We start from the raw sequence: 24,224 nt of genomic DNA, 5'->3' as shown, positions 1-24,224 counted from the left end.
TCCAGAGTGAGAAGACACTGAAGCTGGACCCCAGACATCCATATGCAAATATTCCAGAATACATTTACTCACATTAGCAGGAGCAGGGGTACTAGGGAAAGAAACTCTGTGTTGTTTACCCAGCACACAAGAATCACAGAAAGGCAACTCACTTTGAACATCATTATCAGAAAGAATGGCATGCTTTTTCAGGATACTCAAACCTTTTGCACTCATATGACCTAGCCTATTATGCCACAACATGGTTCTGTCAGTTTTAACTACATTAGCATAAGCTTTGTCACATGCAAGAGGCACAGCATTACACACATACAAGCCACATTTTTTCTGAGCTTTGAAAAGACACATAGAACCTCTGCAAATTTTCATACAGCCTTCCCCCCACTTCCCTCCCATACCCTCATTCTCAAGAGCAGTACAAGACATCAAATTATAGCATAGATCAGGAACATATCTTACATCCTTTAGGCTAAGCACATAACCATTTTCAAACTTCAAACACACAGTGCCAATACCAAGAATTTCACACTTCTTGTCATCAGCCATTGACACAAAAGTCTTAGTTACAGGTTTCAGCTCAGAAAACACCTCCTTAAAAGGACTCACATGATAAGTACATCCAGAATCACACAGCCAATCATTTGAAGTGAAGGGACATGCAGGAGAGGCATTAACAAATTGCAGGTCATGCACCATGAAAACAGAATCATTTACATTATCATAAGCAGCAACATTAACCAGGGTTTCAACTTGGGAATTATTGTTAGGGAACTTATTCTTCTTAGGTTTAGTACACTCTTTCTTATAGTGCCCAACATCACCACAGTTGAAACACTTCCTATAGGTTTTAGGATCCTTGCTTCTAGACCTAGACCTAAACTTTTTCCTAGAGTTTGAGGAATTACCAGAACCACTACTGGGCTCATTGCCCCCTCTAGATTTAGATCTACCCCTAACATTCAACACCTTATTGTAAGCATTCTTATCAGCAGCCCTTTCCTTAAGCTCAAGTTCTTTGGATTTCAGGGAGCTAATAATCAGGTCTAGAGGAGCAGAGTCTCTACCATACTTAATGGCAGCCTTAACATCACTATAGGAATCAGGTATGGCATTCATCAGGGCTATACTTGTGTATTCATCTATGGTTTTATCACCTGACCTCTTAATGTCCTGAACTAACTTCTGAAACCTATCCACATTGTCATCAATGTCTTTAGCAAGATCAAGCTTAAATTTGAACAATTTTTCAAGCAAATACATTCTGGAAGACATAGAGGTTTCAGTATACAGAGTATCAAGCAATTTCCACATTTCAGCAGCAGATTCCTCATGATCAACTTTCCTAATCACAGAATCAGATAGATTTAACACAATGGTAGCCCTTGCCAGATCATTCATCTCATCAATTTTATCCTGAGTAGTATCCTCAGGTAAAGTACCATCAACAACTTTAAAAACTTTTTGTTGAATCAAAACACATTTCATTTTCTGTTTCCAAATAGCAAAATCATTTTTACCATTATAAGGAACCAAACCAACAGGTTGAGCCATTTTAGCAAGAAAATTTACAAGAAAGCAGGAAGCAAGACAGAAACACACAGCCTTACACACCTGAAAGCACAGAGACATACACCAGCAACACAAGAACGGACCAAGAGCTTTCACACAACAGAAAGGGACTCAAATCCTTGACTGTCACGAGCAAGACTGGCCAAGGCTATCCCAGCTCGCAATCACTCACTACTGGAGGGCGCAGGGGGTCACTTGGGCAGTACAAGATGCTTGGTGGTCAAGTAACTTGAGATCACAGATCACAGAGCACAAAACCAGCGGAAGCAACACAGAGAAAAGAAAGCACAGAAGTCCTAAGTCCTTGCCAGAGACTGTCTACCAGAAACAAAAGCCCAAACCTATAGTTGGCACTAAACAGAAACATAAACCAAGAAGGATAAGCCAATTTACCAGAGTGAATCCCCTCTCGAAGGAGGATTCCACTTGCCCACCTCCTTAAGCGACTCGGCGTGCTAGACTAACCCCCCCGTGGCTCTGATACCACTGTAGGGATCAGATTAGTCTAGATTCACTAATTACCGAGACCTCTTTGTTCTTGTACAAGAGAGCTCAGCCAAACTCTCACCCACGCGGCTGATTTACACAAGTAATACAAACTAAGATTACTACGAATCTAGTTCTAACTATTACAAGGTCTTGGAGTTGTAACTCCAACTTCAATAGTACTCAATTGCACCTGCACACTCAAGAAACGAGTTAGTAATACTAAGAGAGATCCTCTCGGATCTAAACACAAGTAATCAACTAAACACCAGAGAGCAAGAACAAGAGATCAAAGAAAACTTGGCTCAGAACCCGCCGCAACCAAACACTGATCTATTCTTCCAGAATTAGATCCAAGGGAGCACCAATGGATTGGATAGAGTTAACCCTCAGACCACCAATACCTCCACTAATGAAACCCCTCACACCAGATCTAGTTCCACCGAACAAATTCTCTACACACGGCCTTCAAGTTCTCACAAACCCTAAAACTTCTCCAGAACTAAGCAATCGAAGAGATTGCTGCACACCAGCACTCACAAATGATCTTACACTCAAAGAACCATGGAAGATCACCAAGAGAAGGCCGGAAGATCACCGGAGAAGAGAGAAGAGAAGAGAGAGATGCTCTGAGTCACACAAGAGTGGAGAGAGAGAGAGAGATGAATCCTGAATTAAGAATCGGCACCAACCCCATTCTCACTTAACACAATCAACCCTACATCCAACGGCTTAGAAGCCATCATCCAAAGAGAGAGACACGTGGCAGCATCTGGTGAGAGGGTTTAAGCAATTGGGCTCAGCCCAATTAATAACATCTGGGCATAAGAAATATCACAGCCCAAATAATAGTCCATCCAAAATTTTTCCACTTTTTTCTACTTTTTTCATCTCTCTACTTTTTTCATTTTCCACTTTACTCTCCATTTAGGGTTCGTTTGATTAGATGAGTAGACTTCAAAAAATTTTGAAGGTTTGGGTTGCTACCTTCAAGTTTGTGGCAGAGTATATTTTCCAAAATGGTGTTTGGTTCCTTTAGTTGTTACAACATGTGGCTTACATCGGTGTTTGTCTGCATTAGTTGGAAGCATGTTTTATTGGATTGTATGACATATTTGTCCCTAACAAATTACATTAATTCCAAATTTTCCCTTTAACCAAAATAAACATATATATTTTCTATTTGCCCCAAATTTTCACTCCCGCCTTCTTCTCTACATCTGCGAAAACTCCCCGCCCAAAGCAGATGGCCAACAGCTCACGGAGGTGAAGTGATTAGCGGCGAGAACAAACCGACGTCTTCTTAGGGCACACGGACAAGGTGATTTGCTTACCAATTCTCGTTCTATGTGTTGCTTAATCGTCCGTCGAATCATTCGGTGTATGTTCTCATATTATTCACGCCTTTCAGATGCATCTACGTTTTGTTGTCAACTACTGATTACCTTGCTCTCTCTCTGATATTACTTTATTTTTGTGTCATTATTTTTGTTTTTTTTTGGAGAACATGTAGTCATAAATTCAATCTGCTTGTGTGAATGATGCCTAACTCTCACATACCACCGGAATCGAAAAGCCACAACTCGAATGGTTAGTTTATGCACTGCAATTAACATGAACTTTGAGGATAAATAATTCATGAACACTTTATCGTTGTGAAGGTGGTGCTATGCGCGTTAAGACTGGTGGAATGAAGCCCGATAGGTCTAGGCGCGCTTGGTCACCTCGTGAGGAGGAAGTCCTCATACTTGCCTTGAAGGACCTAGTCACTAACCGTTGGAAGGCCGATAATGGGTTCCGAGCAGGATTCCTCACTCGTGTTGAAGAATATATCCGTCGAGAAATCCCTAACACAACTGTGAAAGCCCAACCTTATATTTCCTCTAAGATCAACACTTGGAAGAAATTCTACAATTCATTGAATTCGATGCTTGACCGTAGCGGTGTTGGATTCAACTCAGATGGTGACTGGAAGATAGAATGCAACGACGAGCAGTGGGCCCAAATCGTGAAGGTTACTCAGTCACATCTCCCCTGCTGTTCTGCATATTGTTTATCATCAGTGTGAGTTTTCATTTGAAGTTATTGTTTTTTCCTTGTAGGTTGATTCTAAAGCACGCTATATGAGGTATAAGTCTTGGCCATTTTACAATGACTGGAAGCACATATATGGGAAGGATCATGCAGCTGGTATAAGATGCGAGGGCATGACTCAAGCTTTTGCCAAAATGGGTGCTGCCCCTTCTCCGACTGGTCGTGTCCCTTCACCAACTGGTGGTGACCCTTCTCCCATGCCGGAGCCTCATCCTGATGTGTACAATGTCAATCTAGAGGATTTGTACACCCAAGAGGAGATCCAAGAAAGCCTCAATCCGGATACCGGATGTGAAAGCTCTTACAAAAGCCACACTACATCCAACAAACCTAATCGCAAAAGGAAGGCAGGGGCTGCATTGGAATCCATCTTGGAGGCGATGTCAAAGATGAACGAAGAAACGAACCAGCGCCTGGACACTTTAACAACCCGTATCGGGTACGAGTTCGACCTAAGTGCTAAACGAACTGAAGTTTCAAAACTGCTGCGCACCGTCCCAGGTTTGGATAGGAAGCAAAAATTCCTTGCTAGCGACATACTTGTGAAGGAGCCCGAGAGGCTGGACCTTTTTATGGGCTACGACGATGATGAGAAGGCTGACTACCTCATGCATATCCTTGAGGAAAAAAATGGTAAGTGATCATACACCAAAGGGACGACATTGTTTTGGTGGACTTCAAAGCCTAGTAGCTCCATTGTCAAGCCATCATCACAGTAACACTTAGGGGTTTTATTGAAAAGACCTGAGCGTACTAAAAATATTCACATTGGGCTGCAGCCCCATTATTCTGTACTTAGCCATATCTGATCATCTTGTGCCGATGAGATGGTATTCTCATACGGTCACCTTCCCTGCCCAACAGGTCAGAGGTATCCTTGTGCCGCTGAGATGGTGTTCTCATACGGTCACCTTCTCTGCCCAACGGGTCAGAGGTATCCTTGTGCCGGGAAGGTGGCCACCTTCCACGGTCAGAGGTATCTCGTGAACACTAGTCCGAGCGGGGACACCACCCTCACTGGGACCCGAATTCGACTTATAATCATCATTCATAATTCACTTGGCCTTAGCCAACAGATAGGCATCATACACAAAACATTTATGGCGAGACAACATCAAATCACGAACATGGGTTCGAGTTTTCATAAAATATAATTTTTGTTTTTAGTATAAGAAAGCTCACCTCGTTCGTTTAATTTCCTTAACTTGAAATTCTCGCTCCGACTTTAACTTGTAGAGATAACCTTTTTGATAACAAAACAATATAATATGATATACTAATCAAACTTCAAGAAACCTTAAACTTTAATAGGAATGCATGCCTCCTAATTAATCTCTTTCATTTTGTTTATTTATTTATTATTTATCCTTAAGAAGATTTCTAGAACTCATATATTATTTAATGTTTCTTCTTTCACTATTCTCGGGTTTCGACTAAAGTGATATTCCATATACTACTACAAATTTATGCAAAACTATAACAACTTGGATCACAACTAATTATTTTAGCTTAACAATTTATTCTTCCATCCTAAATCCTTTAGATATTAATTCCATCCAGTCCAACAATTCTTCTTGCTCTTTGATAAATCTTGGCCCAGTGTCTATTCCATCGAACTAGCCCATAATCTTTGCACCAAATTAGAAATTAACCCAACTCTATTTAAATTATTGGCCCATCAATTAATTAGGAAAAAGAGCAGCCTCAATTCTAAAATGAAATCAGCCATATACTCACTTACTTATCGGTCTCTCTCTCTCACTCAATCACACTATTGACTTCTTCCCCAAATGCACATTATGAAAACACTTCCCCCAAATCAGAATTTCAATCGCCTCCCCCCTTCACACCTTGCTGCCGTCGACCAGCCGCCACTGTCGCGCCGCCCCCGCCTCCGGCGGCTTCCCCTTCTCTCTTTCTCTTCTCTCCCTTTCTCTCTCTCTCCCTCTCTCTTCACCGTACCGCCGCCGCCACGAATCCGCCACCGCCGGCATGCACCGCCTCGCCGCCCCTCCGACAGGTAGGGTGGTCAACAAATTTCGTTCCTCTATTTTGTCTCTTTCATTTGCTTATTCACCAAGATTTTATTTATTTATTTATTTTTTAACTTTATTATTAGATTATTTTATTTTATTCCTTTTTTATGCCAAGCTTTGCAAATTAGAAATTTCAGATTTGAAAGGAATGAAGACAGTGTCGAGCTTGCTACCGAAAGTCTCTCCGACAGATTCCTATGTTATTTCAAGCTAAGTTCTTAGTATCCCTTAAAATCGGCCATTTTATTTTTCATGTTTTTGAGATGCTAGCAACTATGTTCTTGAGATACTAAATTTGCCTATAAGCAATATCCATCGGATGCTAAGTTGGTATTTTGGGCAGAGGCTAAGTTTTGCCTATATACAATATGTGGAACTATTTTGAGCAGAGACTATATGCAATATGTGAAAAAAGTGAGGTGTTGATGATACTCACCTTTGTGTGATTGTGAAAAGGGCTTGCTGATATACAAAAGGTCCTGATGGATTGCTTCCTCCTCTTGCTTCGTTGAGAAAATATTGTGGGAGTTATTGTTTATGTGAGGTGGGGGTATGCAAATGATTGGTGGTGTATACATATATGTGCAAGAAGACGGCAACTTGGCTGACAAATCTCCCCTCCAAATATTCTCTCTGTCAGAAAATATCATCTTTGTCAGAGATATAAATTTTTTTTTATCATGGATATTGTTAGGCTGCATCAATGCAAATGACTTCATCCAGAGGGTTTTCTCTATTTCTGAAACACTTCTTCCGTTAACTCAAATTTTTAAGAACCCTCTGCATTTAACATAATAATATAACATACGTTTGTTTATGACTTGTTTTAATCTTTGAAAAAAAATATGGTTGCAAATATTTCGTTTTGTACATCAATTATAATATTTAATTTAGTTGTAGGTTAAATGTTATCCATAACTTTATTTGATTAGCCGTGATTCTAGCTATGGTATTATATATTTTAAATTATATTTGTTATTTATATTAAGACTGTGAATCTATTTAATTAGCATAATATAATTTTAAAGTGGTGAATGCACTCAATTACTAGTTTACAACTTACGGTTATATATAGGATTTGCAAATCTTCCATTAGATTTGATTCAAGGTTATTTATAATAGGATAATTGACTAGGATATTTGTCAAAAAAATAAGTATGCGATTTTTTTAAACCAACGAAGGAAAGTGTGCATTTTATTCTTGGAGAATAAATTGAAGATCTTTTCTGGGGTTTTACACTTGATTATTCCTTTACATTTTCAGCCCCTCTCCTCTAATCAATACATCCATAAAATAAAAAAAATGATTCTTCCACCCATTCCCTAAAAAACATATCGCATTGTGTATTAATATTCCTCCAACAAATTGAATAAATATATGAAACATCAAGCTTCATGAAATTCATTTTATTTTACCTTTTATACACATCATCAACCCCACTACATTTAAGTCATTCACAACTTCCCCACTTAGTCCCATCATATAACTCCTGCGGTGAAAGGAAAATGGAGAATTCTATTGTATCATATAATACTCAAAGTAATATTCATTATTCACTTCACATCCCCCCATTACACCAAACACTGAATTAATTAGATTGGAAAGGTGAAGGAGTATGCAGTGTCATAAACTACTGAAACACCAAAGTAATATTGAAATGAAAGAGTATGAAGTTAAAAACAATTAAACAAGTATGCATTGTCATAAACTACTGCCTGAGTTGCGCATTATTCCACATAAACTCAGCTATCTCGGTCCGGGTCTGGTTCCATGCTGGGGTAGATTCAACTGCATCAACATATTCCCGACCATCTCTTGCCGGCCCGGCTGAAATGTCCCCATTTGCGTGATCAAGGTCCTCAAGGTCCACAGTTGCATCACCTAGTTCCAACTCCACTGGATCAACTTGCATTTGGCTTCGAATGAAATTATGCAGAATGAAGCATGCCATTATGAGGCGCGTTTGTGTTTCGATCGGGTAGAAGCTGGCACTACGTAATATCCCCCACCTCATCTTCAGAACCGCAAAAGCACGTTCGATGATATTCCGCGCCATGGTGTGCCTCATGTTAAACAATTCTTGAGGGTTTTGGGGCTTATGCGCAGCAGGTCCCCACTCCTTCAAGTGATACCGCACACCTTTGAATGGTGTGAGGAATCCTTCGCTGTTTGCATATCCATTATCGCACAAGTAATAGCAGTCTGAGTGTGGAAAGATGAGAGCTGTAAGTTAGAAACACATAGTATCCATAACCGCATCAACCGATCGCAGACTACAACCTAGCTTTCGTACCTTTAGGGACGCGTAGATTGTCAACTTCTCGTGTGACAGCATCACGTAGAACACGAGCATCAGCGGCTGATCCCTCCCACCCAGGTAGGACGTAGACAAATCGCATAAACCGATCACAGACAGCCAAAGTATTGGTGGCGATGTGGCCCTTTCGTGTTCTGTACCGCGGTGCATCCCCAACACTCACACGGACGTCGATATATGTTCCATCCAATGCCCCTAGACAGCCCTAATAAAATACGAACAGTCAAGTCGATCTAAATTTAGTTAAGATATGCATTTGTGTAAAACATATACAGTAACGTTTTGTTGATAATACCTTGAACCATTTCCAACGGGGATCGTCGCAATTCTCGTCCACGGGCGTGGGTTTAGACATGAATACCTCATGAAGTCCAATCACCCCTCTCAACACCTCATGAATATATCGAGAAACGGTCTGACCAGATCGTATAAAATCATACCCTACTATCCGATTCTTTTTGTGATGAGCGAGGAGGCTCAAGAGCATAGACACTTGCTCTTCCAAGCTTACATATTTCCGATCGCCCAGACCCATGCGCTCACGTAGAAGCAAGCACAACCGTCCAAAGCAGTTACGATCCATCCGGAGATTGTTCACACAGTCCGTGTCAGTAGAACGCACCAGCCTATCCATACGTCGAATTTGCTCCGGTATCCTGTCTAGCATATCAATAACCACGGTTGTATCGTCTTCATTTTCACTAGTCCTCCGCCGACTAAAATACTCAGCCAAACTGAGCAGTAGCAAAGATTGTTGGCGCTGCCGACGAACCAAATCTTCAACGATTACCAAGACATTTTCAATTTCCTTTCGTTTTTTTTGGTACCCGATCCATGCCTGCGAACAACTAGTATTCATTTGGAAAAGCTAGCTTATGGCTTTTATCCAGGTAGATATTGCTACTTGTATTCATTTGGAAAAGCTAGCTTATGGCTTTTATCCAGGTAGATATTTTCCATCAAGTTACGAGTTTGAAAAAAATCACCTAGTACCAGAGAGTGTACAATGAACATAAATGTCACAAACATACATGTAACTCGACCTTCAAAATGGGTTAAAGATAGTCAAATTTTCCCATTCAATCAATGTGTGAATCAGATCGGTCAAAAATAATAAAAATTAATAAATTATTGTAGGGACAAATCACACGAACACATCAAAGAGGATAATAACATAATGAAATTGAATTACAATCGAATTGTAGTACCTAAACCCCTTAAACCACCTCATAATTCAAATCTAAGCTCATTTGCATGTCCGATCAAATTGGGGGTAAATGATAAATGTTGCAGACAACAACCAGATACCAGCGACAACGACTATGGAGCTCGAAAGTCTATGGAACAACCAAAATGGTTTGAATTGCCGACCTTTATGGCGTGCAAGCAATGGGCTTTGAGTAGATTTGCAGATTTGCGGCGACGACAGATTTGCTGCGTGCGAGCAATGGGTTTCGAGCAGCGAAGGGGATGGAGAGAGAGGGTAAAAAAGGGAAGAGGAGGTGTTGGTCTGCTCAAACAATGAAACTCCGTCTACTAAACCAACTATTTTGGGGGTTAGAGTTACCCATTAAATTGGGTTAGGTAACATTTATTTTCAGCGGGCCGACTTTTTTGGAATGGGCTTGATAGAAAACAACTCATGCAGACAAACAATGAGTTGTTTAGTCCACGTCAGCATTTTCCATCCTTTTCCTACTCTACTCATCTAATCAAACATGCCCTTACTTAATTCATCTAACACAATTTTTCTTAATCTCTGTGCCGAAAAGAAACGTCTCCATTACTATGGAACGGAGAGAGTACATCATATTGTGTTTTTATCTACCGACTCTTCAACTTAGTGTGCATGTGGTATACTTGGATGGTGATGCACTTTTTATTAGCACTAAATAAACCTGCAAGTATACAGAGTAGATTTAGTATAGCTAAACGTCAGTACCGAATATCGAATACAGAGAATAGAATCACAGATTGTCTACCTTCTACTAAGCTTGTTTCACTTTTTGGAAAAGTTTTGGAAAACAAGCAACACTTGAAAGAAATAAACAACTAATTGCGACAAATTAAAGAAGTAAAAATATAAGAGATAAGAGAATTCCAAGGATGTGCGTTCACAGTTATGGTTATACAAGTTCCAACTACAATACCATAGCGCAGTTTATACTTCGATAGAACGAGTTACACGAGTTATGCCTATGCGGTACAAGTGTAGATTAATAACACTACGGTTGTCAATCCTAGATTCGTAACTCCTAAAAGCTCCTAAGACCCTTGAAAAGTTCTCACTCTCAATTAACAGTGTCTTTTTAAAAGAAGCTAATTGCAGTGTCTACTAAGTGGATCTAACTCGCCAACCTCTTCTCACGATTATGTAACAAGTTATATTAAATCTTCATCGAATGTGTCACTCAAGCATGAAATATTACGGAACAATTTAGGGAAGAAACGAAGTAAAAACAAAAAGGACATTAAATAGAAAAATGAATTGTATAACCAAAATCGTTACTAACACATCCCTAGAATCCTATGAGTTTAGTTACACATGATTGAATAAGCTAAAAACATAGAATGAAGGGAAAACAAAGTGAACATGAGAACTAAAGCAATAAAACCCAAAGGTAGAATTCTTGTAGCCTTGATCTTCTCTTGATTTCGTCTTCAACCTTTTGCACAATGAAGAACTCTTTCAATTTTATGCTCTAGAATTATGAAGCAAAACGAAGATCTAAATGAAGAGGTTTGAGGGGGTATTTATAGGGGAAATTTCGAGTCCTAACATAACAAGGTAAGAATGGCTAAGTTTGGTAAATCTTGGGGAGAAAGTAGGTCAAATCTGTGCGCCGCATTTTTGCAGCGGGCAGCTGCACCTTGGCCAGTGGTCGCTGCATAATGATCCGTAGCTTCTGACTCTTGGACAGCGGTCGCTGCACTATGTTGCAGCGGGCGCTGGAATTAATCCCGTAGCTTCGGAAGCTCTGGTAGCGGTCGCTGGACGTCTTCGACTTTAAGCACAACTTTCTCCAGAGCGGGCCGCTACTGATGCGGCGGTCGCTAGGCTCCAGCGGTCGCTGCGCATGTTGCAGCGAACCGCTGGATTTCAGAAACGCTCCAGATTTCTAACTTCGACTTTTTCCTATCTTTTTAGACTCAAATATACACATATCTCACAAAACACATCAAAATACCAAAATAGAGAAAATATGCAAAACATGGACATTAATTGTGACTTTGCCATTAAAATCAAACTAAATAAAGGTCTTAAAACAGTGCAAAATCCGAGTGTATCAAATGGCTTTGACTTAGATCGGTGAATATCTAAGTGGTGTTAAGGTTTAATTTTATATCTTGTACTCTACTCCCTCCGTTCCACAGTAGTATAGTTATTTTTCCATTTTGGACATTCTATAATATTAGAGTCATTTTCTATTTTAGTAAAAAGTAATACATTTTCTCACTTTTTTTTATTCTCTTTACTCTTTTCTTTCTTCTACTTTATTAATATCTTTTTAATTAATACATTAACACCTTTTTCTTAGTTTCCATTCGAAAAGAAATGCCTCACTACTATAGAACAGATGGAGTATATGAGGTATTGGTAATTAGTGAATCATCGGTGATCTTGGTGATAGATCCCTACAATCATCATATCTTCTAAACCAGGCTCTTGGAGATTGTTTTAAACCATATAAATTTTTTAAAAAAAACATAATTCTCCATTTTTTATGTCACTTGCGAATCCTGTAGGAACTTCCATGTAAACTTCCTTCTATACGTTGTTTTAAAAATAGGATCGAACCGGCCGGTTCGACTGGTTCGGCCGCGAACCGTTGCTGTGTTCGGTCCGATTTGCCCCTTAAAACCGTCGTGCTGTTGGACCTTTCCAGGCCGAATAAACTGAGCGGTCGGACCGGAAATTGCTGGCCGGTTGAACCGGTTTTTCTAAAAAAAAAATTAAAATTTTCACTTTGAGTTTTTATTCCCATCGTGTCAAGACTCTTTTTATGCCCTTCTCTTCATCACAGCCCAAATTATTCTACTTGTGAGGCGCAATAACAGAGCAGATCTAGAGATTAACCAACAAATATTGAGATATAAAGTAGGGATTGAGAAATAGAACAAAGATTTAGAGGATTTAAAAGTAGAAGAGATATAGAGAAACTAAGAGATGGGGAAGAGGTTTCAAATATGGAGGTGGAAGTGGAGGTGGGCGTATTTTCTTGGCGGCGCTTGAGGGAATAAGAGTAGGGTTGAGAAGTGTGTTTTAATTATATGGGTATGCCGTTTGGTGGTGTATAGATAAGTGAAGTTTAATTTTAAAAATCTCAAATTTATTTTAATTTAAAAGTATATTATGTGTATATATTTTCACTTCAATATTTTGCTGTGAATATGTACGATATGGGTTTAGGGAAAGTATTATGATTTTTAATTTAAAAATTAGATTATATTACACAATATGTCAAGTTAGGATTGAGAATAATATTAGTACTGCAAATATTTTTTGAATATTATGAATTTATATTGTTGTTATGTTTAAGTATTTTGTTAAAATATTTTGTTCACTACTTATCAATGAACTGAAGTTTAATTTAAAAACTCTCAAATTAATTTTAATTTAAAAGTATATTATGTGTATATATTTTTACTTCAATATTTGGCTATGAATATGTACCGTATGGGTTTAGGGAAAGTATTATGATTTTTAATTTAAAAATTAAATTATATTACACAATATGTCAAGTTAGGATTGAGAATAATATTAGTACTGTAAAGATAACCACCGGTCGAGCCGGAATACTATCTGTAGCTATCCGATTGTTGTCTACGGGGAAAGAAACCTCCTGCAGCTAAAGCGGGAACTAATCAACCGGCGATGGCGTAGTTATAAGACAAGCCTTGTTTCTCTCAATATATTAGTACTGGCCGCGAACCGGTCCGACCAGTTGAACCGTGAACCGATAGCTGCATCGGTTTACTCACCGGTTCGATTTTTAAAACATTGTTTCTATATATAGTTACCGTGCAGAAATGCATTCCTCACGTTGAACTTGAACTAATCTTTACCACTTTTGAGAATGTCTCCGAATAATCAATTTTGTAGGTCTGAGTGTAATTTTTTTTATTATAAGACAAGCCTTGTTTCTCTCAATAGTTTTGTCAAGTTTCGTTTGATTTTAAAGATCCATATGCGTCTTATAAATTGTTTCCCTTGTAGAAGTTAACAATTTTTGCCTGCGTGGAATTTGGGTACATGTCAAAGCACAAATCAGAAAATAGAAAGTGAGTAAAGAAGTTGATACTTGATAGTAATAAATAATAATATAGGTACATAAAGAAGTTGATAGTAATAATAAATGCATTACTCGAAATTCTAAGCTAATAAATGTTGTATTATATGTTTGGAACCAGTCATTGTTAGACCTAGACCAAGAACATGACTAAGTCAACCTGCCTCAAGTTTCCCTTCATCCCTATATTATCTCGAATATATTTACTATATTGAAAAACGACATAGTTAGATCATGTAGTAGAGGTTTTATCTACTAACTTTCTTAAGTTGTTAACTCTGCTAGTTTATCAATGCAGTGTATTAAAAATGTCAACATGATGGTATTAAAATGTCAACATATAATTTTGTTGACATTTCAAAATATTATCCAAATTTATATATTAATAAATTTTTTATCCTCTTTTTCATTTAATCAATGAGTTTTTCACGAGGTAAGCAACCTAGTCTGATCTATAGTTTTATTTGAATATGTAATAATTTGAATTTAGTTTGAGTTTCGGATTTTTTACATGTAATTCCAATAATATCTCCATGTTATCCCCTAAAAAATGAGAAGTACTTATTACGTTATTTTAGAGTTAATTATAATTTATATTCTAATGTTTTACATTATTTTCAAATCTATCGAATCCTTTATAAAATATTTACTTTTTATTCAATTTTCAAACTTTTAGCAAATATATTATTCACTACTTCAACTTTTGGCATGACATTGTGTAGGGCTGACAAATTGTGCAGATTGAGTCATTATTAGATCAACCCAATCTAATAAGGCCAAATCCTAAACCAACCAAAAACTCGGATTCTTATTGGGGCTCAACCAATTAACTTCGTGTGTGTTCATGTGGATTATCATGTCATGTCGAAAATTGGTGGGTTCAACGTTAATGTTAGGAAGTTATTATACTCCATCTGTTCCATAATAAATGTCACACTTTTCTTTTTAGTTTGTCCCACAAAAGATGTCACATTTCTATTTTTAGAAAATGTTCTCTCTTACATAAATATAAAAATTATATTTTCTTTACGATAACTACCATAACATGATTAAACTTTTAAAACATGATACGATAACTATCATAACATGATTAAATTTTTAAACTTGATATTACACTTTAAAATATGATATTACATTATTAAAACATGTTATAACATGATTAGAACTTTATCACAATTTAAATCTAAATAATAAAATTAAAGTAATAGTAATATTTTTCTTAATTGATAAAAATTACTAAAATAATAATTTTATTTTTTATCGGATAAACCGAACCCAACCCATAACCAACCCAAAGTCATTAGGTTCTTATTGTGTCAACTCGATAAGGACCCAAACCCTACAAGGCTTGACTCAAATTCATTAATGTTGTGCGAATTCTTGTTGGATTAGTGGTATAAAAAATTGTCAGTCCTATATGAAAGTCCTAAATGAATGAAATGAAATGGTGAAACTCATTAACATTTAATTTTTCTAAAAAGTGACACGTTAGCTTGTTGCTTAAATTTCAGTATATTATGACAATGTAATGTTGAAAATTTGATATAGAGATATGAATGATACAAGTTTGAAAAATGGAATATAAAGTTGATATTTTATAAAGATAGAATAAACTTGAAGATATTGTAAGAGGTTGGAATAGAAATTTTAAATAACTTCCGGTTATAATAATTCTAACTAAATTCAAATCGCTAGATTCAAACATAGCACTAGGAGTCTTGACTCCTAAATTCTAGTAATCAATGTTTTTATGGGACAATTCTTATTACTTATTGAAAAGACCTAGTCATATCCTTAACTAGAGGAGGCTGCCAAGAATTTGGTATAACTTATTCCATGCCGTCATATTCAGTTAGGTATATTATCATTCAGTTTTCGATTTAATTTTATTTGCTAGACTGTATTAAATCGACAAATTAAAATCCTTTGAAAAGCAAAAAATTTAATTGAACTGAATTATCGGAAAAACAATATTAGAAAGACTATAATTGAAATTACAAATATTTATCTAAATCTAAAAATTATATCGCAACAATATTTTGTATAAACGAAAATTCAAAAATTATTTTTCTAAAATTTACATAAAAACATATATCGGGTTAATTTGCTCTGCTAGTATCTCCAAACAATTACTACAATCTTCAGAAATTTAAATACCATAACATAATTTAATATAAATAATACAAATAAATAGATTTTTTTAGATATCTATCTAATAAAAATACTCTTATTTTCCATTGGTCAGTCCATAAATTTAATCCACTTCAATCAGTTATTCTTTCTATCCCTATTACTTTACAATTTAGAATTAAAATAGATATTGTCTAAAATCCCTATTTGTGTAACGTAGAGAACGCTCAAATTATATATATTTTTTTGGTTTTACATATCTAACTGAACCAAAATTCCAAAAAAAAAAATCGACAAAAATTTTTAATTTCGGTTTAATTCGGATTATTTTGGGTATCTTGTTCACCGTTGGATACAATGAATAATGCTTCACAAACTGTGCGTTAGCTTAAATGACGACGTATAAATTGAAAGAAATGCGGAAAAAAATAAGTAATTGAGCTTTCATTGTCAAAATCAAAATCAAAATCTTCAATTCAAAAGACTTTTCCGTCATGATATGGCGTGTTTGATTAAATTCAGCAGTCGAATATTCAACTCTATCTATTGCGTTAAAAAATAAAATCGTATCTCTAAAAATACTTAAGTACTTCTTTCTCTATTATTTATACCTTCTCATCTATAATCCATATACTTCATTATTTCTTGTAGTCAACTACGCACATTATCCTTCAATTCAAACTGAAACATTCTTGGACACTTCCATTACACTTACATAAGAAATGGTTATATATTCGACCCAAAGGTTACGTTGTTGAAATAATATTAAAGATTGTCTAATTTGATTCGAGATTTGTTCCTTCTACTCATTAATTTTAATGAGCTTAAACGACAGACTCAAACACGAATCTAATGCTCAAAATAAATTGACGACAAAATTGATAAAAAAAAAAAAAAAAAAAAAAAAAAAAAAAAAAAAAAGATGACAAATTGGAAGAGAGCTTCAAAATTTCTCAATCATCTTAGTTCCAAACCAAAAATATTATTAAAACACTTCATTAAATTTAATTTGCAGCTCAAAAAATTGGATGCAACATATTCATATCCGTAACTCTCAAATTATACTCCAAAATCAACTCAATGAGAATTGAATAAAATAAAACAGTCATATGATACGTATGATACTTGTACACATCAAAAGACCAATCAATTTACTAGTTGATTTTTCAACGAAATCAAATTTATACATTGATCAAACACTATAAATATCCATCAAACCACTCCCTTGTTCATCCACATCATTTCTTTAACCAAAATGAAGCATTTGATCCTTATTTTCGCCTTCCTTGCCGCAGCAAACTGGGCTTCGGCCCAGAACTGCGGCTGTGCGGCCAACGAGTGCTGCAGCCAATACGGCTTCTGTGGCACCGACGCCACTTACTGCGGGCCGGGCTGTCAGTCCGGGCCGTGCACCACCAATGGAGTCAAAGTTGAGGAGGTCGTCACGGATGCTTTCTTCAATGGCATAGCCAATGCGGCCGGGGCGGATTGCCCCGACCGTGGATTCTACACTCGCGCTGCCTTTCTCGACGCCCTCGGATCGTTCCGCGGGTTTGGAACGGACGGCACCGCTGATGACAGCCGTCGAGAGATCGCGGCCTTCTTCGCCCATGTTGCGCATGAAACAGGCAGTAAGTTTTCCGTTTCCAAAAAATATAAATTCTTTCCTTTTTGGTCCGTTTCCTAAAAATTGGGAGTAACTTTTTGTTTTAAGAAATGCGCATCACAACAATCTACTACCACTAGTTCCACTACTTTTTCCACTCATCTCTCTTACTTTACCAATTTTGCATTAAAACACGTACTGTTTCCAAAGTTTCTATTTTTATAAAATTGAGTGGGCATATTCACTCTGTGTTACATAAATTGAAATGGTGACATATCATTATTTTTCTGTGTGTGCAATGTAGACCTTTGCTTTAGAGAGGAAAGTAATAAATCAGATAAGTATTGCGACCCGAACTTTCCGGACTGGCCTTGCAACCCAGACAAGTTCTACTACGGCCGCGGCCCGTTGCAGCTGACGTGGAACTACAACTACGGGGCAGCGGGACGGGCCATTGGGTTTGATGGGCTGAACAACCCGGAGGTTGTGGGCACGGACGTGGGGGTATCATTCAAGGCGGCCTTGTGGTATTGGATGCAAAATTGTCACAAAGCTATTGTTTCGGGGCAAGGGTTTGGGGCCACGATTCGAGCCATCAATGGCAACTTGGAATGCGACGGGAAGGAGCCCGAGAAGGTGACCAGTAGGGTTGACTTGTACACACGTTACTGTGGCCAGCTCGGTGTGGACCCGGGGACTAATCTACGATGTTGATTTCCACTACTCAAGATTCAGTCTACGCCTCGAGTAGACTCGATCAATATATTGTTATGTAATGAATAAATTATATGGACCTAACTAGAATAAATGTGACGAGTCACGTCTTTGAAATGGTATTTGAATTGAATGAATATTCACTTGAGATATACGATTATCTTAAGCTTTTAGAAGTTATTGTAGTAATTTTAAAATGAAAATAGTTTCACAAAATGTACTAACTCATTATCAGATTTCCCGATTAGTATAGTAAAAAAATGCTGTTTCATAAGGGAAAATTTGGGACATCAATGCCGTTTATAATTAAAGCAATGCTAAATTAAAAATATGGAATTAATTTTACAATGTATTTTAACTATCTCAGTTGATTATAATTTATACATCCTAATTCCTAAAGTTACAGATAAATCAATTTTTTAAGAGCATTAAGGGCCCTCCCATAGAGCCTTCCATGGAGCCCTTTTTTTATTTTATTATTATTTACGCCAATTTTTGATAGGGCCTATCTTCCCACAATGGAAGGGCCCTCCCATAGGCCTTCCCATTTCCATTTCATTTCCACATCATCATTTATTTTGTTTTAAATTTGTAGCACTTGTATTTTTAATATGTTAACAAATTAAATAAATTTAAATGCAAAAAAATATTACTCCCTCCGTTCCACCACAAGTGATGGATTTCTTTTGGCCATGAGATTTAAGAAAATGATATGTATTGAGTTAAAGTAAAGAGAATAAAGTATGAGAGAAGAAAAAGTAAGAGAGATGAAGAGAGAATAAAGTAAGAGAAAGAGAATAAAGTAAGATTGTAAGAGAGAGTAAAAGTTTTGTTTTTTGATAAAAAGGATATTGATCACTTGTGGTGGGATAACCCAAAATGAAAAGTTGATCACTTGTGGTGGGACGGAGTGAGTAATAAGCAAATCGTCGTTGTGTTGCAAGAGTGGAAAATAGAATACAACGAGATGGAAAAAAAAAACCTTCATTTAAAAAAAAAGAGAATCACAAAAAAAAAACAAATAAAAACCTAGAAACGATCATCATTAAAAAACGCAGATACGAGTCAGGCGTCGTCGTCTTCGTCGGAATGCAGACCCAGCTGTTTCTTCATCATATTGATAGTTTTCTAGATGTCCGTCTTCACACGATCATCCGATTCTTCTCGATATAGCCTATAGAATGATGCACTTTTTATTAGCACTAAATAAACCTGCAAGTATACAGAGTATATATAGTATAGCTAAAGGTTAGTACCGGATATCGAACACGGGGAAGACGAACACAAAGTGTCTATCCTCTACTAAGACTCAAATACTATCTGGAAAAACAATTGGGTTTTGAAAACTTTTGAAAAACTAAAAACAATAGAAAGCATAGACCAACTAAAAAGCGAATAAAACACAGAGAAAGACGATAGAGATAAGGGAATCCCAGGGATGTGTGTTCACAGTTATGGTTATACAAAATTCCAACTACAATACCCTAGCACAGTTTATACTTTGAAAGGACGAGTCACCTAGCTTATGCTCATGCGATACAAATGTTGATTACAAGATTAGGGTTGTCAATCCTAACACGTAACTCCAAAAAGCTCCTAAGACCCTTGAAAAGTCCTCACTCTCAATTAACAGTGTCGTTTTAAGGGAAGCTAACTGTAGTGTCTACTAAGTGAATCTAACTCGCTAGAACTCTGTCACAGTTATGAAGCAAGTTATATTAAATCATACACGATTGTGTCACTCAATCATGCAGCATCAAAACTACTTAGGGAAGAAACAAAGTAAAAACAAAACGGATATTAGATAGAAAAAGGAATTTGTATAACCAAAGTCGTTACTAACACATCCCTAGAATCCTATGAGTTTAGTTACACATAATTGAATAAGCTAAAAACATAGATTGAAGGGAAGACAATTTGAACATAAAACTAAAGCAAATAAAACCCGTGGGTTGAATCCTTGTCGTTCTTGATGTTCTTGAAATCCTTCTCCAACTCCTTGCACCAATGAAGTACTCTAGGTCTTGATCTCTATGAAGTATTTTGCAAGTAGAAGTTCTCTCTTTTTGATGAAGCTTGAGGCCTTATTTATAGGGAAAAGCCATGCCTTGTTGTAGAAGGAAAAAAATCTCCAAAATATGGTAAAACTGGGCGCAAATCTAGGGCTTCTCGGATTCGCCGCCTTTCTCCGGCGGGCCGCCGCACCTTGGCCGGCGGTCGCCGCGTTGGAGTCCAGAGAGTCTGTTCCCTCGGCGGCGGACCGCCGCACATCTTCCGGCGGTCGCCGGACGAGACTTCTCTTCCAAGCACATTTTTCCGAGGCGGACCGCTGCATTGATCTGCCCGCCGGGCGCCGGCGGTCGCCGCACACATCCGGCGGTCGCCGTCGCCGTCTGACTCCAGATTCCCAAACTTGGCGTTTTGGCTCCCTTTTTCGGCTCATTTATGCACATTTCTCACAAAACACGTCAAAATACCAAAATAGACAAAATATGCAAATAATGGACGTGTAGAGTGACTTTGACATAAAAAACGGACCAAATAATGGCCTTAAAACAGTGCAAAATCCGAGCGTATCAACTCCCCCAAACTTACATTTTTGTTTGTCCTCGAACAAAACAATAAAGATACAAGAATAGACGCACGGAATGCACAAGGACTAGATGTCATAATTGCCTCAAAAGATGGAAGAATAGTTTAAACATGTATTAACGCAATCAAATCAAGCAAGGCTTATTAGTGCACTTTCATTACTAACTCGTGGAACACCTTGAATTCAAGCCCTCGCACGTGGCAAACTTCCAAAGATGGGAAGTGTTCTCTCACTCTCAAAGTGTATAAGGATAATGTGTACATAAGCACTCAAATCATACATCATGCAAAGTTTACCATAGGCTTGCTCAAAGTCTACTCCCTCCTCTACTAAATGTGATTAAGCTTCAAAAGTCCGAAAGGTCTTTATCTTTGGTTATAATGTAGGCTCTTTGGTAGGTGAGGAATATTTGGCTAAAAAGTGACTAAAAATAAAAATATCCCAAGTAGAGTAAAGATAACTCCACTTTTCTAAACCCAAGGCACTTTTAACACTTCATTTATCTCCTTCAACTCACTTTCCAATCCTTTGATTTTCTTTTCTTTTCACAACCTTTCACACATTTTTTCTTTTTCTTTCTTACACATATTTGGAATTTTTCTCAATTTCACAACTTGTACTTTCTTTATATTAAGCACATTACTTTTTATACTTTCCTCCTTATCTCTCCAATTCCTTTACAAAATAATATAGCAAAAACTAACTAATCCAAGGAATTGCCCCCATTATTTTGGCTTCCAAAGAATAGGCTTAAAGGCTCAAACTTGGCTCCGAAGGGAAAAAAATTTTAGAGGGTCATGGTTTTTAGATAAAAGTAGGCTAAGAAAAGATGGTCAATCTTCCTCCTAAATCGACTTAAACACTATGTAAACTTAGGCAAGACTAGGAGCAAGTTCTAGAAACATAAATCACACCAAGAATAAATTTTTGGCTCAAATCCTCACAAGGTATAAGCATGATTCAAGGCGAACAAGCAATTCACTAATTATGCACCTTTTTACCAAACCATCAAATCAAAACGTTAAGCCACACTTAAACATAGATGGAATGTAATATCATCGGCAACTCAATCTAAAGTGTGTCCCTAAGCATGCGTGTTTCTAAGTTCTTCATGTTAAGTTCACGACATGGATTCAAGAAAACATTTTTTAAAACACAAAATTCACCTACGGGGTTATTGAAACAAAAACAAAAACTTAAAGCAAAAAAATCCTAAACTCACGGTCCACCACTTCATCCCCCTAAACTTATTTACAACAAAGTGTAAAATAAGTTTGCAGAGTCGGTAGGGACGTGAGTGAACTACTTAAAAAAAAACGTACCTTGAAAATTCTTGTGTCGAGGCTTGACCGGGCGAAAGTTGAGAAACTTTGGAAAAATCGCGCTGGAAAAATACGCCCAGGCGGCGGCCCACCGCAGCATGTCCGACGGTCGCCGCGCGACAACAGAATGTTCCAGCGAGCAGGTGGCGGACCGCCGCAGCACATGCGGCGGTCGCCGCGTAGAGGTCAGAGCCTGCGAAAAAAAATTTCAATGCACAAAATTAAACTAAACCCAAAAATACTTAACTTAAAATAAAAATCGTCAAAAACAAGGAAACAAATTGTCTTAAAAACATCCAAAAATGATACAAATGCTCATTTATAGTCATTGAGCTTGACTTCTTCAATCTTGAGGAGGAGGAGGGAAACGGGCATTGAGGTCGTCGAATGCGCCAATAAGATAGGCGATATCGCCACTCATTGTTTGGCGCTCTTGTCGAGCCTCGGCTGCCATCCTTTGGAGCTCTTCAATTTGTTGACGGCGATGCACGTCTTCTAGCCTTTGTTGCTCCCAAAATTGTTGCTCCGCCGTGTGCCAATCGCCTTGAGCCGTCCATCCTTGGCGGTTGTAGGCGTTCTCTCTTTGTTGCTCCGCCCATCGGGTGTCCCAAGTGTTGGACACGTTTTGCATGTAGGAGTAGATATCTCCTAGTTGGGCGGAGGTATTTGCTTGAAACTCCTCATCGGGGTTTGGCCTTCCGCGGCGGCGGTTTGCTCTAGTCCGGCGGCGATGTCCCTCGACTTCCTCCTCTTCTTCTTCTTCTTGGCGGCGTTGGGGCGGCGGTGGCGGCGGCACTTGACTCTCTTGGGCGTGCGAGTGCTCCCCTTCTTCGGTGTAGTGATCGATAGCATCGAAGGCGGAGTCCTCATCGGCCTCAAAGATGGGGATGCGAGCCGGGATGTTCCTCTTCCTAAATTCCCCATTGACGGGGTTAGCCTCAATGGCTCTCCGGTGCGCCGGGGTGTTGAGCTTCCAATTGGCTTGGTTCGCCCAAACGTCGACCTTAGTCAACTGCGGGATGGGAACGGGGAAGTGATCCCCCGCCACTTGTAGGAAAAATCCTTGCCCCCAATAATCGGTCTCGGGGTCGGGGTCGAAGCAATGGAAGATTCCGCAAAGTTCCTCCATGGTGAGCGAGTGCCATCGGTTGCCTAGGCGGAAATCGATGCTAAGCGGGATGTTTTGCCGGCGATCCTTTGTGACCTTCAACGAGCTTAGGAACTCGAGAGTATACTTCCTAAACGACGGCCACTTCCTCTCAAACATGTACCGGAGGCCGTTCCCGTCACCTACATCACATAATGCCCAAAAGTCCTCCGCGATTCCCAAAGTTTGAAGAGGGAAATCGTGGGGATACCGCGAAGGCGCCGACTCTCGCGCCGACAACTTCTTCCACATAGCCTTTTGCTCGTCCGAGGCAAGGCTAATGCCGTAGTTCTTCGCGTTCTCGGGCTTTCCCTTTGATCCCATATTCCTATAAACGAGAAGTACAACAATTAGAAAGTATACCAATAATGGGAAAATCAAAGGTTCCCCCAAATTTGCACTCTTATAATCAATACCAAAGGATCAACATGTAAGACATGTAAGTGCAAGCTTAGGTGTATAAAACTTCCTAGATGGTAGCGTGGAAACATATAGAACATAATTATCCAAACTAGGAAACACAAATCCATCCCCCAACGTGAATTCATCCCCATGCAGAGACGTATCAACAGTAGATCAATACATATCAACAATCTCTATAGGATACTAAAGTATTGCAATTCATGGAAGTAATAATAGCCTCATAATGCTATGAACATGATTGCAACATAAAAACAAGTAGAAACAAGAAGGAATCACTATTCACAAAGCTTCAAAACTTATCACCAAAACACAATATCACCATGGAAATCCATAAATAAGCATACACAATCATCCCCCATCATAAAATAAGAGTTTTCACCGAACAATTCATCCAAAACATGCTTAAATCCATGGAAGAAGTAGAACAAAACTCAGAAATTTAGTTAGGATGCATACCTTGTGTTGATTGAGAATTGAATGAAGAACTCTAAACTT

General features: G+C 38.1%; 3 protein-coding genes and 1 long non-coding RNA gene across 6 annotated transcripts; 3 read left to right on the top strand and 1 right to left on the bottom strand.

The window, feature by feature from the left end:
• Positions 1-3,596: 3,596 nt before the first annotated feature.
• LOC125221165 lies at positions 3,597-4,790 on the top strand. The gene is made up of 3 exons (XM_048123289.1): positions 3,597-3,645; positions 3,717-4,069; positions 4,158-4,790. The coding sequence occupies exons 1-3, from the start codon at positions 3,597-3,599 to the stop codon at positions 4,788-4,790; spliced, it is 1,035 nt and encodes a 344-aa protein (XP_047979246.1).
• Positions 4,791-5,851: 1,061 nt separating this feature from the next.
• On the top strand, positions 5,852-6,520 carry LOC125222488. 3 transcript variants are annotated; one of them, XR_007176566.1, is made up of 2 exons: positions 5,852-6,169; positions 6,323-6,520. It is a non-coding gene; the product is annotated as an uncharacterized LOC125222488 (long non-coding RNA). The 3 variants fall into 3 exon arrangements; XR_007176567.1 differs by having other exon boundaries at positions 6,314-6,520; XR_007176568.1 differs by having other exon boundaries at positions 6,301-6,520.
• A 1,323-nt stretch (positions 6,521-7,843) lies between these two features.
• LOC125222485 (putative nuclease HARBI1) lies at positions 7,844-9,124 on the bottom strand. The gene is made up of 3 exons (XM_048125127.1): positions 8,799-9,124; positions 8,480-8,708; positions 7,844-8,388 (listed from the first exon to the last, which is right to left on the bottom strand). The coding sequence occupies exons 1-3, from the start codon at positions 9,084-9,086 to the stop codon at positions 7,895-7,897; spliced, it is 1,011 nt and encodes a 336-aa protein (XP_047981084.1). The 5' UTR covers positions 9,087-9,124; the 3' UTR covers positions 7,844-7,894.
• Positions 9,125-17,145: 8,021 nt separating this feature from the next.
• Positions 17,146-18,420, top strand: LOC125222487 (endochitinase EP3-like). The gene is made up of 2 exons (XM_048125128.1): positions 17,146-17,555; positions 17,835-18,420. Exons 1-2 carry the CDS (start codon positions 17,180-17,182, stop codon positions 18,242-18,244), a joined length of 786 nt encoding a protein of 261 aa, XP_047981085.1. The 5' UTR covers positions 17,146-17,179; the 3' UTR covers positions 18,245-18,420.
• The last annotated feature ends 5,804 nt before the right edge of the window (positions 18,421-24,224 follow it).

Source organism: Salvia hispanica, chromosome 4 (genome assembly GCF_023119035.1).
Source record: "Salvia hispanica cultivar TCC Black 2014 chromosome 4, UniMelb_Shisp_WGS_1.0, whole genome shotgun sequence".
Classification (NCBI taxonomy): domain Eukaryota; kingdom Viridiplantae; phylum Streptophyta; class Magnoliopsida; order Lamiales; family Lamiaceae; genus Salvia; species Salvia hispanica.
Note: the sequence above shows the minus strand (reverse complement) of the source record. Positions and strands in the feature narration are given on the sequence as shown.